The sequence below is a fragment of the Taudactylus pleione genome, unplaced genomic scaffold (genome assembly GCF_031769625.1).
Source record: "Taudactylus pleione unplaced genomic scaffold, aTauple2 ptg000201l, whole genome shotgun sequence".
NCBI lineage: Eukaryota > Metazoa > Chordata > Amphibia > Anura > Myobatrachidae > Taudactylus > Taudactylus pleione.
Genome location: NW_028284603.1, coordinates 2,983,600 through 2,999,048, shown reverse-complemented (window position 1 = coordinate 2,999,048; position 15,449 = coordinate 2,983,600). Strand labels below are relative to the sequence as shown.

Below are 15,449 nucleotides of genomic sequence, written 5' to 3'. Positions count from 1 at the left end.
TCCAGTATATTTGATTTTGCCCCTGATGAAGTACATCATAACGGACGAAACACATATGGTGTGTCTGGTGCTATGTCCATATGAGTGAGGATCCTGTCAACCTGTAAGGGTGAAGGCAGGAATATTCACCATCTCTCCTGTTAATGATATTGGATATTTAGACATCATTTTGATACTGTAAGCAATGTTTTAATTTATGTACAATTTTTAATCAAACATATTTATTGTAATATTGTATTACTGCTCGGCCATTGGCCTTTTTCATTTGGGTGATTTCTATGAGAAGGTATAATTCTAGTTACAATTCGGACATTCCCAATCTCTACATGTGAATAGCCATGTTGGATCAAATTGAAAGAACTTTGAAACTTTTGATTTAAATTGCATGAACTTCAGGATTAGGGGCAAGATTTTGGCTCCACAATAGACTTTTCTCACAAACGTACACACAAACATGTATTAATAAGAGCCTGGTACAGTGCCTCCTGGTTGTCTGTCTGTTGGTCTATCCAGTTGAGTGGCCTCCATACCCATAAACTGCCAGGAATTTCTATCCAATTCCCCCACCCTATCATGTCATCCAATGTCCCACAACTTTTATTTATTAACATTAACTTATAACTCCAGCATATTCCATTGTGCTTTACGATTGGGAACAGAACAGTAATAAACAAGACCTGGAAAGAGCAGACAAAGCGCTATATAAACTATAACAGCATTATCCCTGTATGAGTTATGCCATAAAGGTTCCTTATTGATTACAGTTTGTAAGACCCACTATCGTAGCTCCCAACATCGGTGGTCTCCATATCGGGTTGTGGGTGTGGCCATGCTCCTGGTAGGTGGTTTTTTTTTTCCCCCCTAGAAAATTAAATTTTTATACCATACTCCGTGACTGCACATTGTGTGGCAGTGCAACACCTATCATCCCCATGCATGTCAGGTTAAACAACCTGATCATGGTATTGTTACATGGAAAGCTCTCCTATTTTGATTATGCCAACTGGAACCCCTTGTTGTATATGCCATTTTCAAGAGTAAAGTCATGTTCATAGAAACATAGAATTTTATGGCAGATAAGAACCACTTGGCCCACCTGGTGTAGATAGATATGAGCTAGAAAGACGGATATATAAAGCCTGATTCAAAGAGAGACCGTATTGCACATCCGCAGGGAAGCAGCTGTGCAAAACCATCTAACTAAAATGCAAATGCAGCAGAAAGGCGTCTGTAGGAAATCGACACCTCCTACATGCATCTGCGATCCGAGTGCATCTGAGATGGACGGATTTGCACAGCCGCTTGTGTGCTGCTCTGCACATTCATCCATCTCTGAATCAGACCCTTTGTCTTATACACAGACATGACCACCAAGTGTCTCTCTTTACAGTTGCTATGTGCAGCTCTGCCAACTAACGTAACACGCGTGAGTGCCAAGGACAGTGTAAGTATGGTTTAGTAGATTTTGAGCATAGCCCTTCATATTACTGAAAAACGTTAATCCTCCTAAGCATTTCAGATACCTGATTTTGTTTTAAATAAGTGGTGCCCTGGCCAAGTTAGGCTTGTTGTGTTAAGCTTGTAGTTTAAGGTAATTAATAGATGCGCACTAAAGGGGTGTTGATAGTAATGGGTGTGCAGCTTGTACTGGGAGGCCTCTCTGTAGATAAACAAGAAAGCTTGTAGGTTTGGGGAACAAACCTCTGGCTCTTTCTCATCTGTCCATTTACGCTTGTATTAAGATTTTGATTAATGTTACATTTCATTTTTGAATATTGTTTACTTGATGTTTTTTTTTTTTCTTCTAGCATTATGATACGTGAAGTGCTTTATTAAATATATGCTTTTATATACTGTATGCTTCGCGTTACTAGACAATGTTTTAACATCACTGACCTCACAAAGTGTAAAAAAAGGTTCTATTCGCAGCCCAGGTCTCCCCCTTTTTATGTTTTGACAAATCACGGAATTCATGTAATGGTGTATGGCCGGGCTTGTGTTTGTTGTGTAATAAGAGAAACCATGGTTACTGTACGTGCAATTTCTTACTTTTCACTCTTATATTGTAAAAACACATTTTGTCTTTGTGGTACTTAAGCCACAGTGCAGCTATTAGGTCTTTGTTTTATGGTGTTATGGTTTTGTTTTGTTTTCCCATGCATAGGAATGTTTAATGGTGTCCTCCATGTTTTGCTCCCATGCATTCAGGGACTGATGATGAGTTGTTTGCAAAATGGAGATAAATCACGGCAAAAAATAAACCAAAAAAGCATCTTATCACCCCTATGAAGAGCTGTTCCGCTCTGTCTGTGTCAGTGCTAGGTTTCCAGCAGGTGCAAAGGATTTGCATGCTAACAGGCACAATTCTGCATGAGCGTCATTTGTGCATACTCCCCTTACTTACCACCCTTTGGAGGGATTCAGTATGATTGAGCTGGCGTTCAAATCCCGACAGCGGCATCCCGGCAGCAGTGAAAATCCTGATCGTCCCAAGGTAAGTATTCACTGACCTAATTCTACCCCCTAACCCTCCATTAGGGGTGCCTAACCCTAACCTCCCCCCCCAAGCTCCTATTCCCCCCTTCCCTGCCGCCTAACCCCAAGTCTCCAGGGGTGATGCCTAACCCTAAACTCTTCCCGGGGGTGCCTAACCCTAACCCTCCCTTCTCCTAGCCCAACCTTAAACTCCCGGGAGGGGGGGTGCCTAACCACCCCCCCCCCCCCCCCCGCGGCTGTCCGAGACCGGCGCCTTGCTTACCTTCGATCGGTAAGCCGGGTGTCGGGCTCCCGGCATAGGTAAAATGAGAGGCGTCGTAATTTCGACGCCTGTCATTTAACCACTTGCCGGGATTAGACAGTCTGGAAGCCGATGGTCAGGATTTCGTCCGTCGGCTTCCCGACTGCTTCCCCTTTGGAGGCAGGTGTCTCAATGGATTTTTCTTTTAAAATTCACCAAGGATATTGCCGTAGCCACCAGACTACTGAGACCTATGATGTTGGGAGGTATACCCTTGCTGTGCTTGGTTTACATCAGACCACACGGTCCATCCCCAGTTTCACTTCTCCAGTCACAAGGAGTTGCAAGTGCCAGATGTGTACAGGTTCCAAAAATGAGGAGACAACCCCAGGCACCAGAAATAGTCGGTAGGCCTTCCGGAGCCACCCCGCCACCTGGCCGTCCACTTCCTGAGTGAAGTGTGAGGTACAGTCGACCGATTACATCATTTCGCTCGGAATCACGTCACAATGGCACCACCTCCCGCTTTCTAATGCCTGTAACCGCAGCATTGTCCAACAGGGGGGCCAGGCCATGAAGATGCAATTGTGTCCCTACTCCCTCAGCATCGCCTACCTTTGCCTCAATAAGCCCCAACAGTGCCGACCTGACTGCCCTCTCTGGGTGGGAGGCAGCTTAAAGTGTGGCAAGTATAGCACAGGTCTGCATTTGTACATAGATATGTGTTTGCTACATGAGCATGGACAGAGCATATTGATGCATGGTACTCACTTTGCAATAAGACCTCCTGAGTATAAACTGAACTTAGAAGGGGGTCGTGCTTGAATATTCACACCGCCTTGAACAACACTAAATATATAACACTTTCTGTGCATGTGCGTCCGAGTTCTTCTGCTTTGGCTTTAGACCCCCCCCCAGTGTTCTAATACTGTGGGACGAGTGATTATAACCTAAAAACAAATAGAGATTTTTGGATTGATACCTTTTAGCCTAATGAAACCCCATAAATGTTTTTTCTTTCCCAGCGTGTGTTGTTCTAATGTTTTTGTCCTGTTTGGTTATATGACTAATAGTCTGGTTGGAAGGAGGCCTTTTCACCTTGTTTTACTGGATAAATAACTACATAACCATTAGTCTACATGTGATAGCCCAGCAGTTAAAACTAAAGCTGTAGGTTTCATTTTATGAAGTAGAAAAGACTGTTAAAGTTATTTGGTTTATTATTAAAATAGTTTTTACTTATATATATATATATATATATATATATATATATATATATCTTGTCTTCTCTAACATTCAGGATAAACTGATACCAGAAGCAAAAACTGATTCTATAAATGTAAAACCTAACTCGTGCCTGAGGACAGGCCTGAGCGACACGGCTTTAGAAAGAGGCAAATGGTTGCCCGGCAGACATATCATTTTTAACATTCTGTCTAAACCCTTTAAATGATGCTCTCTCCTGTATTCTTTTTCATAGTCCCTGTTTGCAAACAGTCACAGGAGTAGACTAGATATGTCTGTCAAGCTGACAATAGAGAAAAGCTTGTTCTGCTGTTTGTTTTATTAGTTTTGCTACACTCTTTAAATGGCTAGGCTACAGCCACGTTATGTGCGAGGCGCTGGCTTTGTTACTGCAGTGTAACAAATCTTCCATTTACAAAATCTTCAAACCACTGCTCCACCTGGATAAGAGTCATACCTGCAAGTATAATGTTCAGGCTGGTCACCCCAGTGAGAGTAACCTGACCTTTTATTTTCTTCCAGGAACAAACTCTGGCTCTCCGCAAAGAGGGGATCGGAGTCGTCTTGGATTCCGAGCTGCCTCACCTCATTGGCATTGATGATGATCTTCTAAGCACCGGTATAATATTGTATCACTTGAAGGTAAAAATTGCAGCTTTCCTCCTCTCTCTCCCTTCTGTCATCTTTTTAATAATTTTGAATTGCACACAGGCTGATCTCCCTTTAATCTAAGCGCCATGCCCAATAAGTGTCAACAAATGGGTTTCTTCTTGGTTTTGAGAGCATAGATGCAAATGTTTCATAACAGAATGACATTTTGAGCAGCCGGCCACTGGTAGACCATTCTTTTTAAGCAACATTTACAGATAACTGCTTACATGTGTTGTGACCAGGGGCGTAACTCCCAGAGACAATGGAGGCACCAAGCCCTGAAGGGGCTCCTCCATCTATAGCATGTACAGCAGCACTTGTGGTCCACAGGGGAAGATCAGTGTGACCATTGATTTTCCACTGCAGCTCTGCAGCCCCTCTAACACCTAGATAGGAAGGTTCCCTCCTGATAACCCTGTGCTGCAGCAAGCAATGGTGCACCCATCACTGCTGCTGGACAGTGAGCTGGGACCTGAGGACCCTGTCTGATCTCCTATTCCAGTATTTACACACACACCATATTTGTTTTCCTTTTTTTTCAGGGGGGGGGCACACACCAAACTCTAACATGCCTCCGGGCGACTGGGATGAATTTACGTGGCTGGTTGTGACGGTAGCTTTGTATTAACATGTGGCTACGTTTTCAAGTTGCTCCTCTCCAGAAATTCAAATTCTAACTTCGCAAATGTAAATGTGTAACTTATAAATATTTACTACTGAGGTTATATCTGGACTGGAGCAATCAGTTTTGATTGTTGCTGGGAGTTGGAAAGATAATTTTGTTTGCAAATCACTGTAGAGGAATGACGTGGTGGAAGACGGACACAACTAGGGGTAATCCTGAAGGAGGGGTAGGGGTGTGCATCATTGCTCTCTCCAACCCCCCCTCCTTTCCCTGTAACACTTCTCATCTGTCCACTACTGCTGTCCCACAGAGCTCGCTGTGCTATACAGGGGGCTGGAAGCAGTAGTGGACAGGTAAGAAGTGGGATTGGGGGGAGGGGGGGAGGCTGCATTAATCCTTGATCTGCCTCTGGACACGATATAATACTCCACTGTGGGCTACTGTGCACATTCTGTGCTACATTAAGACGTAAGGAAAGCTGATTGTAAAGCAAATTCATGATAACTTATTATGAAGTGTTGAACTTCTAATCCAAGTATAATACAAGTTGTAAATAAGTCACATCATATTAGGGATGTGCGCCGGACCATTTTTGCTGGATTTGGATTTGGTTCAGATTCATTGTCCGGATTTGGATTTGCCAAACCTGCCATGACTGGTTTTGGATTTGGTTTTTGATTTTTTTTAAAAAATTTACAAAGCGAAAATCACATAATTTTTTATTTATTTTTTGGTTCCTAGAGTATTATTAACCCCAATAACAATAACTTCCAGTCATTTACAGTCAATTTAGACCACCTCACAGCTCACAATATTGTTTTCACCATTATTGGCCAAAGGCTGCAGTGAGCTGGCTGGTTACTAAGCGACAGACACCGCAGTTTAAAGCACATCTATGAAATATTGCCACTCACAGTACTTGTGTATTATGGACACATAGAGGGCTAAGGCCCAAGGAGTCACGGTGCTTATACACACAGAGGGCTATTGCTCAATTGAGTCACGGTGTTGTATACAAAGTGGGGTATAGAACCAAAAAAATAAGTTTTTTTTATTTTTTTTTTTATTTGAACTTTCTTGAAAGTTTATTTTTACTTTTTGTAAACTTTTTATATTGTGTACACACAGCCACTTGTGAGTCTCGACACTTTAATCAGCAGAGTATAGCGCAGCATACATCAGTCTGCAGTGTGCCCCCTATACACAGTCACTTTTCCAGCACAGCCACTTGTGAAGGTGCCTACACACTACACGATGTGCTCACGATGCGATATCGTTGGCAAATTCCCTTGAACTCTCCCCGGCACTCCAGGACATTTGCCGATCTTTAGATCGTCCAGGATAGCAGACAGATGCTTGCACGGATCAGGGTTATCCAAGATGCATGCATATGTCTGTAACAAAATATACACAGATGCACGGACGGGATCAGTGAGACATGTCCGTGCTGCTGTATTTAAAAAAAACAAACAAAATGCCACAGCCAGGAGAGTCCTTTCACCAGGCTCCCCAGCCAAAGCATTAACCCTGACCACTAGTCAGCCCAGGCCGGGGGTCCCTGGGGAGCTGGGGACCCCCTAATAAATGGGTCCCCCTCTCCAGGGCACCCCTGTCCTAGGCTGATAGCCCGGGTCTATCCCCGCCACCCCTGGGCGGTGGGTGGCGGGTTGATAGTGTAAGTGTAGTGTAAAAAAAAAAGAAGAGTATAAACATTGTCTTTACAGTAGAACTGCAGGTCTCAGCAAGCCTCCCCCGCATGCTGGTACTTGGAAAACCACAAGTACCAGCATGCAGGGCATTAAGGGCCCGCTGGTACCTGTACAGAAATGTTTAAATAAACACAGTACACACACACCGTGATAGTAAGGTTTTAACACATACATACATACATACACACTCACACATACTCGCCTACATTACCTGGACTGGTCCACTTCTCCCTTTAGGTATCCATGGTCTTGGTAAAATAAAAAAAAACGAGTAACGCGATCCACGCAACAGGCAACAATCACGATTGTGGTTACCTACCGAATGAAGAGCTCAGACGCGGCTTCTGCCTGTTAAACTATTCAATCATTTTGTTTCTCCGTTATCATGAAGATACAAACAAATAACTTTAACAGATAACTATGAGATTGCATATATGGTACTTTTAAATCCTTTAACTTATAATACAGTACAGTTCAACTTGTATGACCAGCGATGTAGCAGGACAAATATCTTTAGTGCTAATTCTTCTATTGACACCACAGGTGGTAGAATTTCTACCAGAAACTCCTGGCGCTCATGTAGTTATTTAGGAATAGCAGATAAAAACTAGCAGTTAGTGTAGAAAGTTTAGTGCAAAACTTCAACAACAATAAATTGTAAAACCAGAAAGGACATACACTGCGCTTAGAGCCTGAGTCAGACTTAGGAATAGAGGGCCTGATTCAGAGCCGGACGCTATTTGCGAACGGTCGTTCAGAAAAAGGGGCCGGCTATTTAAATTGAGCGCTCGCTCTTTGCGGTCTGTTGACGCCTCTATGTCTGAGCGAGTGAACGAAATATGCGCTCACTATTTTGTAAAGACGCCCCATGGCCGCTCACATCCTACGTCATCTCCGCTATTTATTTGATTAATCGAGTACATCGAAAGGCGTCTGAACTGCTCGCAGTGCTTGTGGTTGGATTTTCCTACCGCAATCATGCGAACAGTTCAGGCTAAGAAACAACCATGTGACGTGGCCGATGACGCTGCTTTGTTAATTATGCACACCCATTAAACGCCCGTTTTGACCGTTTGGCACGCCTGCGTTCGGATCTCCACTCCCCGTTTTCAAGCACATTCCCCTGTTACCACCCACAAACACCTCATTCTGTCACTCAAATTAGCAGGCATTCGCTATTTTGCGAGCACACAATTTCCAACCGCAATGACTGGTTGGCGCATGCGTATTACAACCCATACGCATGCGCAGTTGTGCGAACATCGCTCGGAGCGAACGAGCGGCCGCTTACGAGCGGCTCTGAATCAGGCCCAGAGTGAGATATCTCTCTCAACTGATCATCTTGGTGAGACCATGCTGCACTGCAGGTGGGGCAGATTTAAAATGTTCAGAGAGATTTGGATTTGGGAGGAGTATTTCCAAACTGACATCTAAATTGTAGAGTAATAATAAAGCTGTGCAGTATTTGTGGGCTACATGCAAAAGCAGCCAGTATTTATCCCACATGTAAAAATTTTTATGTATTTACACCCCTTGCATTGCAATATGGTTTGTTCAGGTTCACAGTTGAGAGATAGATGTCACTCTGGGCCTGATTCGGACCCGCTCGCAAGTCGCAAGCGGGTCGATGTTGGCCCAGGGAGCATGCGCAGCTCTGTCGTGCGCATGCGCGAGACCCGGATATCGACGGGCAAGCCGTCGCTCCGGGTCTCGTAACCAAAGGGGGCGTGCTGTCGATGGTGAGTGACAGCACGCCCCCTTTGGTGGGCGTGCCGGGGGTGTGGCTGCCCAGACGGAGGCGTTCCCATGGAGTTTGACTGGGGCGGTACACTGGTCAAACCGTAACACAGGTATCCTTAGGGGAGCTCAGGGAGGACAGAAACCTCCAGTGGAGCAGAAGGAGGGAGCACAAGTGATGTCAGTGGGAGTGATTTCGGCTCTGATAGAGCCGAAAGCACTCCAGGGCTTGCGGCAACGAGACCCTACCACAAGGGTCTCGTCGCAAGCTCGATGGTCGCGATGGTCTTGACCATTGCGACCATCTTCCTGGCCGCTCGCTATAGCTGTGGGTGGTCACCCACAGCTATACGAGCGGCCAGGAGGCCGCTCTAAAAATTAAGAAGGACGGCCCTGATTCTGAGTGAGCACTCTGTCAGAGCGTCCGGCTCTGAATCAGGGCCTCTATTCCCAAGTCTGAATCAGACCCTTAGTCCCTTGCTATAGATCAGTGTTGGCTAACCTTGACACTCCAGCTGTTGTGGAACTATATATCTCAGCATGCCCTGCCAGAGTTTTAGCATGCCCTAATAGCAAAACTGTAGCAGTGCATGCTGGGTTATGTAGTTCCATAACAGCTGGAGTGTCAAGGTTAGCCAACACTACTATAGATGGATATCTACCACATACAATGAGCGAAAAACATGGACTGACATAAAAGCCACGAACAGTGATATTTTTTAAAGACAAACACTTTTACTAATAGAACAGGTATATTTTATATATATATATATATATATATATATATATATATATAAACTGTACCAGAACTAGGTACTACACTATAATGCAGTTCACAATACCATACACATATTAAAAATAAAAACATAAAATACAACACAATTTAGTTGGTAATAGAGAACAGTCTTCTGGTATGTCAAAAAAGTAATGAGTTCTTTTATGCGCTAATTAAGCACTACATGTGGCTCTCAGCCGCTGGACCAAGTATTGTGCCGCTGGAACTTACACTCACACAGGTGAAATAACAAGTGAGGTCCCCGGACCTTCTAAGTCTGTGTGAGAAATTTGATTCCTATACTGGGACTCCAGCACAGGTACCAGGCTTCACCTCATACACAGGTACTATTACTTGTTAAAAACTGACATTTTGTGTGGAGATATTTTTATCCAGTACAAATACATCTAAAAGCACATTTGGAAATCCACACTAGAAGTCTTTTTTTTAATGCCCATACGCAATTGGAGATCCACATGTAGTGCCTAAATAGCACATATAAGAACTCATTACTTTTTTGACATACCAGACGACCGTTCTCTATTACCAACTAATGCTGGGCATACACTGTACAATTATCTGTCCATTCTGGCTGGTTGAAATGAAAATCCAGTAATGTATGGGAGCAAGTGACAATCGAACATTTGTTCACAAACACTGGAAACCATACAAAAATGGACGTTCAGGCAATTTGGTTAAATAAACAAATATAACCAATTTGAACAATCAATTTTGTCTATTTTCCAGTGTTTAAAACCATATAATAGACTGCCATTTGCTCTCATACATTACCAGATTTTCATTCCAGATTGGACAAATATCTGACAGACACACGTAAATGTATAGTGGAATGGTCCCCAAGCTGTGTGCCTTGGCACCCTGGGGTGCCTTGGGACAGTTGCAGGGGTGCCTCAGCTAGGTGGACCAGTATCAAATCAAATTATTTATGGTCAATGATATGTAAATTTGAGGATAAACAGAAGCGCAGACCTGTCCACCACCATATAACTGAACCTAAGGATGACAGGTAAGCACAATTTACTTAATATATATATTAAAATTTCTCATTCAAAAACTTTTGGCCTAGGGGGTGCCTTTAAAACAATGCTGATACTCTAGGGTGCCGTGATTCAAAATAGTTTGGGAACCACTGGTATAGTGTATGCCCAGCATAAGGCCCGTATTCAATTAGTTTCGCACCCGTGATACTTTTTCGCATTCCGTACTTTTCACTGACATCGCGTGTTTTGGCCGCATAATCTTTTTGTGCGCGCCCCCGCTATTTGCTGTATTCAATTCCAAAACACGCGAAAATGCAACCCAGCGAATGCAAAACAGACGAAAAGTGCTGTCAGAATTGGGGAAATCAGCCTGACACCCCCTAAAAGATGTACAAACATTGGGGATCAATGTACATTCCCCCGAATAGCCCTAATAAAGTTATTTGGGTTACTTAAGGTGTGTCAATTGCTTCTAATTAGGGTCTTGCACAAGTGGTGAAGAATAGCATTAAGCAGTTTTTTTTGGTGAAAATAAGTAGTCCTATCACATTTGGGGTTCTTGAAAATGGGTGCTAGCATGGTTTAAAGTCGCTAAAGTAAAGTTTTAAAAATTTAAAAAACGCACCTGAAGCAAGCACATGTAATTCAAAATACACCTCACCCATACTTGCAGACCCCCCAAAAGTCTATTTTGCTAGTTTTTAAGTTTGCCCTTTATTACTCCCTTTTTCAAAGTGCTTTTTTGGGGTGTTCCTAATTTTTTCCCAGGAATTTTTTGACACAATTATCCTATGGGGGGCTGTCCCAAGGGTGCTGGTTTCCCTGTCTTTGCGCCACAAAATAGCGATTTGCACTTTTTTTTCACCACCTATTCAGAGGCGAATCTTTTTTGCCTATTACATTGCATTGCGTTTTTGCGTATTAATGGGACTAAATACGGCAATACTTTTCTGACAGGCGAAAAGTTGCAATCGACGATACTTTTTTGCGGGTCTCGGCTTTTCGCTTCTAATTGAATACGGGCCTTAATTGTATTGTATTGTATTTGCTTTTATTTTATTTCCTTTTTTAATATGTGTATGGTATTGTGAACTGCATTATAGTGGTAGTACCTAGTTCTGGTACATTTTATTATATATATATATATATATATATATATATATATTTCTATTCTATTAGTAATAGTATTATCTTTCAAAAATATCACTGTTCATCGTTTTTATGTGCAGTCCATGTTCTTCACTCATTGTATGTGTAGATATCCATCTATAGCAAGGGACTAAGGGCCTGATTCAGAGCCGGACGCTCTGACAAGAGCGCTCGCTCTGAATCAGGGCCCTCCTACCTAATATTGGAGCGGCCAAAAAGATGGTCGCGATGGTCAAGACCATCGCGACCATCGGGCTTGCAACAAGACCCTGCGGTAGGGTCTCGCTGCCGCAAGCCCAGGAGTGCTTTTGGCTCTATCAGAGCCAAAAGCACTCCCACTGACATCACTAATGATGTCAGTGGGGCCGGCCCCAGACGGTAGGCATTCCCATGGGAACGCCTCCGTCTGGGTAGCAACGTCCCTGGCACGCCCACCAAAGGGGGCGTGCTGCCACTCACCATCGACAGCACGCCCCCTTTGGTGCGAGACCCATAGTAGATAGTAGATACAGAACATCAGCCTTGTTGAGAGCAAAAGGGCTGAACAAAAAAAAATCAAAAGATGCTACTGTGGGACTATTCAAGCATTGCCTTGCTGACTGGGATATGCTGGTATTTGTAGTTCCACAAACGCAAGGATGTCCAAGCAATCTGTTGCTGCCAGAGATTACTGGGACGTGTATTTTTTTCAATGGTATTTTAATCTCTGTCTGACTTAAAAAAATTATATTTATTTACTTGTTTGACCTATTCCCATTCATTGAAATTGTCAGTGGATTTCTGTTTGCTTTTGGTCATTTAAATGAATGGTACATTTCGGTTGCTGGTTTTCATGCAGCCTCGACTGTCCTGAACCACTGAGATTATTTAGGGAGATTTTCATGGCAATTTCGCGAGTTGCCCTATAATGCACCCACCCTACTCGATACTCCACAATGCAGGAACTGATCATTTCTGAGATTTGTGAGATGGATGCCAATTTTTCTTTTCTTTTTTTCTACCTCAGGGTCCTTAGGGATCCACAGGGATACCTTGGGGTATAGGTCTTGGCTCCACAGCCATGGGCACCACAGAGTTAAAGATGTCCTCCCAGGATGCACTGGGCCCCCTCCTATACCCCGCCCCCAGGCCAAGGCACCTTAGTTTTCAGTAGGTGCCCGGCCGGGAAGCTGGGTCATCGCAGAGGGGGGCTGTGTAACAGCCCCTGAAGATCTTCAAGAGCGGTAGCATAGGACTGTCCAGCGGACGTCCATGCTACCGCTCCGACACCCCCGCCGGCGCCGACCACCGGTAGTGATCCGGGGAGCTCGGCGGGCTCTTGGGGGTTCCTGCTAGCGGAACCTCCGGGGGCCTGGGACTGTGGCCGGACCTACGGGGGGCAGCAGGTAAGCAGCGGGCGTCTGTGGTAGGCGCCCGCTGAATCACAGTCCGGCGTCCCCAGGGCTGGGGGCTCCCTGGGGACGGCAGTATAGTGGAGCCAGGCGGATGCCTGCGCTCTCCACTAGACCACCAGGGATACGGGGCTGGAGCGTTGCGGAACACGCTCCAGCATCCCGGGGGGTTAATGGCCTGCCAGGGGAGGATGCCTTCCCTGTAGCGCACAGGAGGCTCCTCCCCATCACTGCTGTCGGCGCCTTACATTAAGGCTTTGGCGGGCTGAGGCAGTGATCCTCCTCAGGCCCGCCTCCCTTCATCCTCCGGCGGCCATTTTATGCAGACGCTGTGGTGACAGGGTGCGGAGCCTGGGGTGCCCCTTACATACCTCTCCTCCAGTAAAGGTCAGCGTATGTAGCGCTATCACTGCCAGGCTGTAAGTCTGTGTAAGTGATAGTGTACTTAGTGCAGCGTTTCTGCATTGTATGTGACTTTATGCTAGCTCTGTGTGCCTGATTTTTCTCCTGTCAGCCATTTTAGCTATCCCTATTTCTTCCTCTTGACCAACCCTCTCAGTGCCAGTACTGTCAGGGTAGGAATTTACCTCACAGTTTATGATTTATTTCTGTGAGAGGAGAGTCACATACCACTATGTCCAGTGAGGACTCTGTTCCTCTCCTATTTTCCTGCTCCAGATGTAAAGCAGGTGTGGGGGAGGGGGCGGTACTCCAGGATGGGTTATGTGCTGCATGTTTGGCTGTCCCTAGTAACTCTGCTGTACCCGAGTAATGTCACTTAAGCCAATAGTTTTGTGTTTGGCTCCGATCACGTGTTCCCCCACGTCATTCAACCCGGAAGTCTCCCCCGCCCCGAGGCGTCCACATCGTCTAGGCAACTTTTCAAGCTATGCCGGATATAACCTGAAAAGTTGCCTAGACGATGTGGACGCCTCGGTGCGGGGGAGACTTCCGGGTTCAATGACGTGGAGGAACACGTGATCGGAGCCAAACACAAAACTATTGGCTTAAGTGACATTACTCGATCTCAAACACATGAATATTCATATGGAGGGAGGGATTAGCCTGATACACCTGTTTTGTATTGTATTTAGTTGTCTGCTGTTTTTTAATTGGTGAATGGCAGTATTTAAGAGAGTAAAATCTCTAGGATTGCATTCACTTACTCACTTTGCCTTGATAAAGACCCCAGGAAGGGGTGGAAACGCGTTGGCTTATTTTCCTGGATCCTGTCACAGTATTGGCCTGACTGGTTATTGCTGATTGAGATCTGTGGACATCTAAGGATTTCTGCTATACATACCTATCCAGAACTTTTGTATAGTTCTGAAAGCCTTGATGGTAATTGTATTTTTTTCTTCTAATTAAGGATTTTATATGTCACGTGTGTTTACATGTTTTATATGTCTACTCATTATTAAAAAGGAGATTATGCTATGTATTGCTTTCTCTCCATTTTTTTGAGAGACACATCTACACCTTTGTCCACGGATGACATGATTAAGAAGATTTGAAGTGATTAAACAAGCTTTCTCTGAACAGAGGACTCACAATCTTCTGAGGATAAGACGTTTGATTATATAGAAATTGTGCAATAGGAATTGACTTTCCATTTTTTATTGCTTTATTATTAGAGCGCCGACATGATAACAGTCATCTAATTTGCATAAAGATAGGATGACGGGTCGTCTGATGAGGGCGAAATTCTAGATTTGTCGGACACCGACACTCCTCAAGCAGAGGCTAAGTCTAGTATTTACATTCCAGGCCTCATACGGGCAGTCCGTGCGGCCATGGTAATTACTGACGACAACTTACCTGCAGCGCCTACTCATGCTTATTTTAAAGAGGTTAAAGGAGCTGCAGCAGTTTTCCCCCTATCTGGTCAGCTAGTTGATCACATGGAGGAGGCCTGGAAATCTCCAGGAAAAAGATTTCAACCTCACAAGCATCTGGCACGTACTTATCCCTTTGCAGAAGATTATTTCACTAAATGGGAGTCTCCTCCTCAGGTGGTTTCTCACGTTACGCGCTTAGTAAAGAGCGCAACTTTGCCTATGCCGTCTATGTCTTCTCTGACGGATACTACAGACCGTAAGGTGGAGGTGTGTCTTAAGTCCATCTATTCCCTTGCTGGAGGATCATCTAGACCAGCTATGGCTGTCTGCTGGGTGGCCCAGGCTATGGAAAGGTGGGCGGACGCTTTGGAGACATCATTCGCTTCTGAGGGTACCAGCGAACAGGTTATGTTAGTGGGTAACCTTCGGGATTCCGCTACGTACATTAACGAAGCAGCTTTGGATTTGAGCCTGCTTACTTCTAGGATTTCTGCGGCGGCTGTGGCCGCTCGATGCTCCTTGTGGTTACGTTCGTGGAGGGCGGACGCTGAATCCAAGAAAGGCTTGGAATGCTTACCCTACAATGGACAG

General features: G+C 44.6%; 1 protein-coding gene across 1 annotated transcript in view; it reads left to right on the top strand.

Annotated features, from left to right (window-relative positions):
- KIF16B (kinesin family member 16B) overlaps nt 1-15,449 on the top strand; it is a 366,374-nt gene that overhangs the window by 154,451 nt on the left and 196,474 nt on the right. Inside the window, exon 13 of the mRNA XM_088477200.1 lies at nt 4,505-4,624. Within this exon, the coding sequence (XP_088333326.1) occupies nt 4,505-4,624 (120 nt within the window). The remainder of the gene's footprint in view (nt 1-4,504; nt 4,625-15,449) is intronic.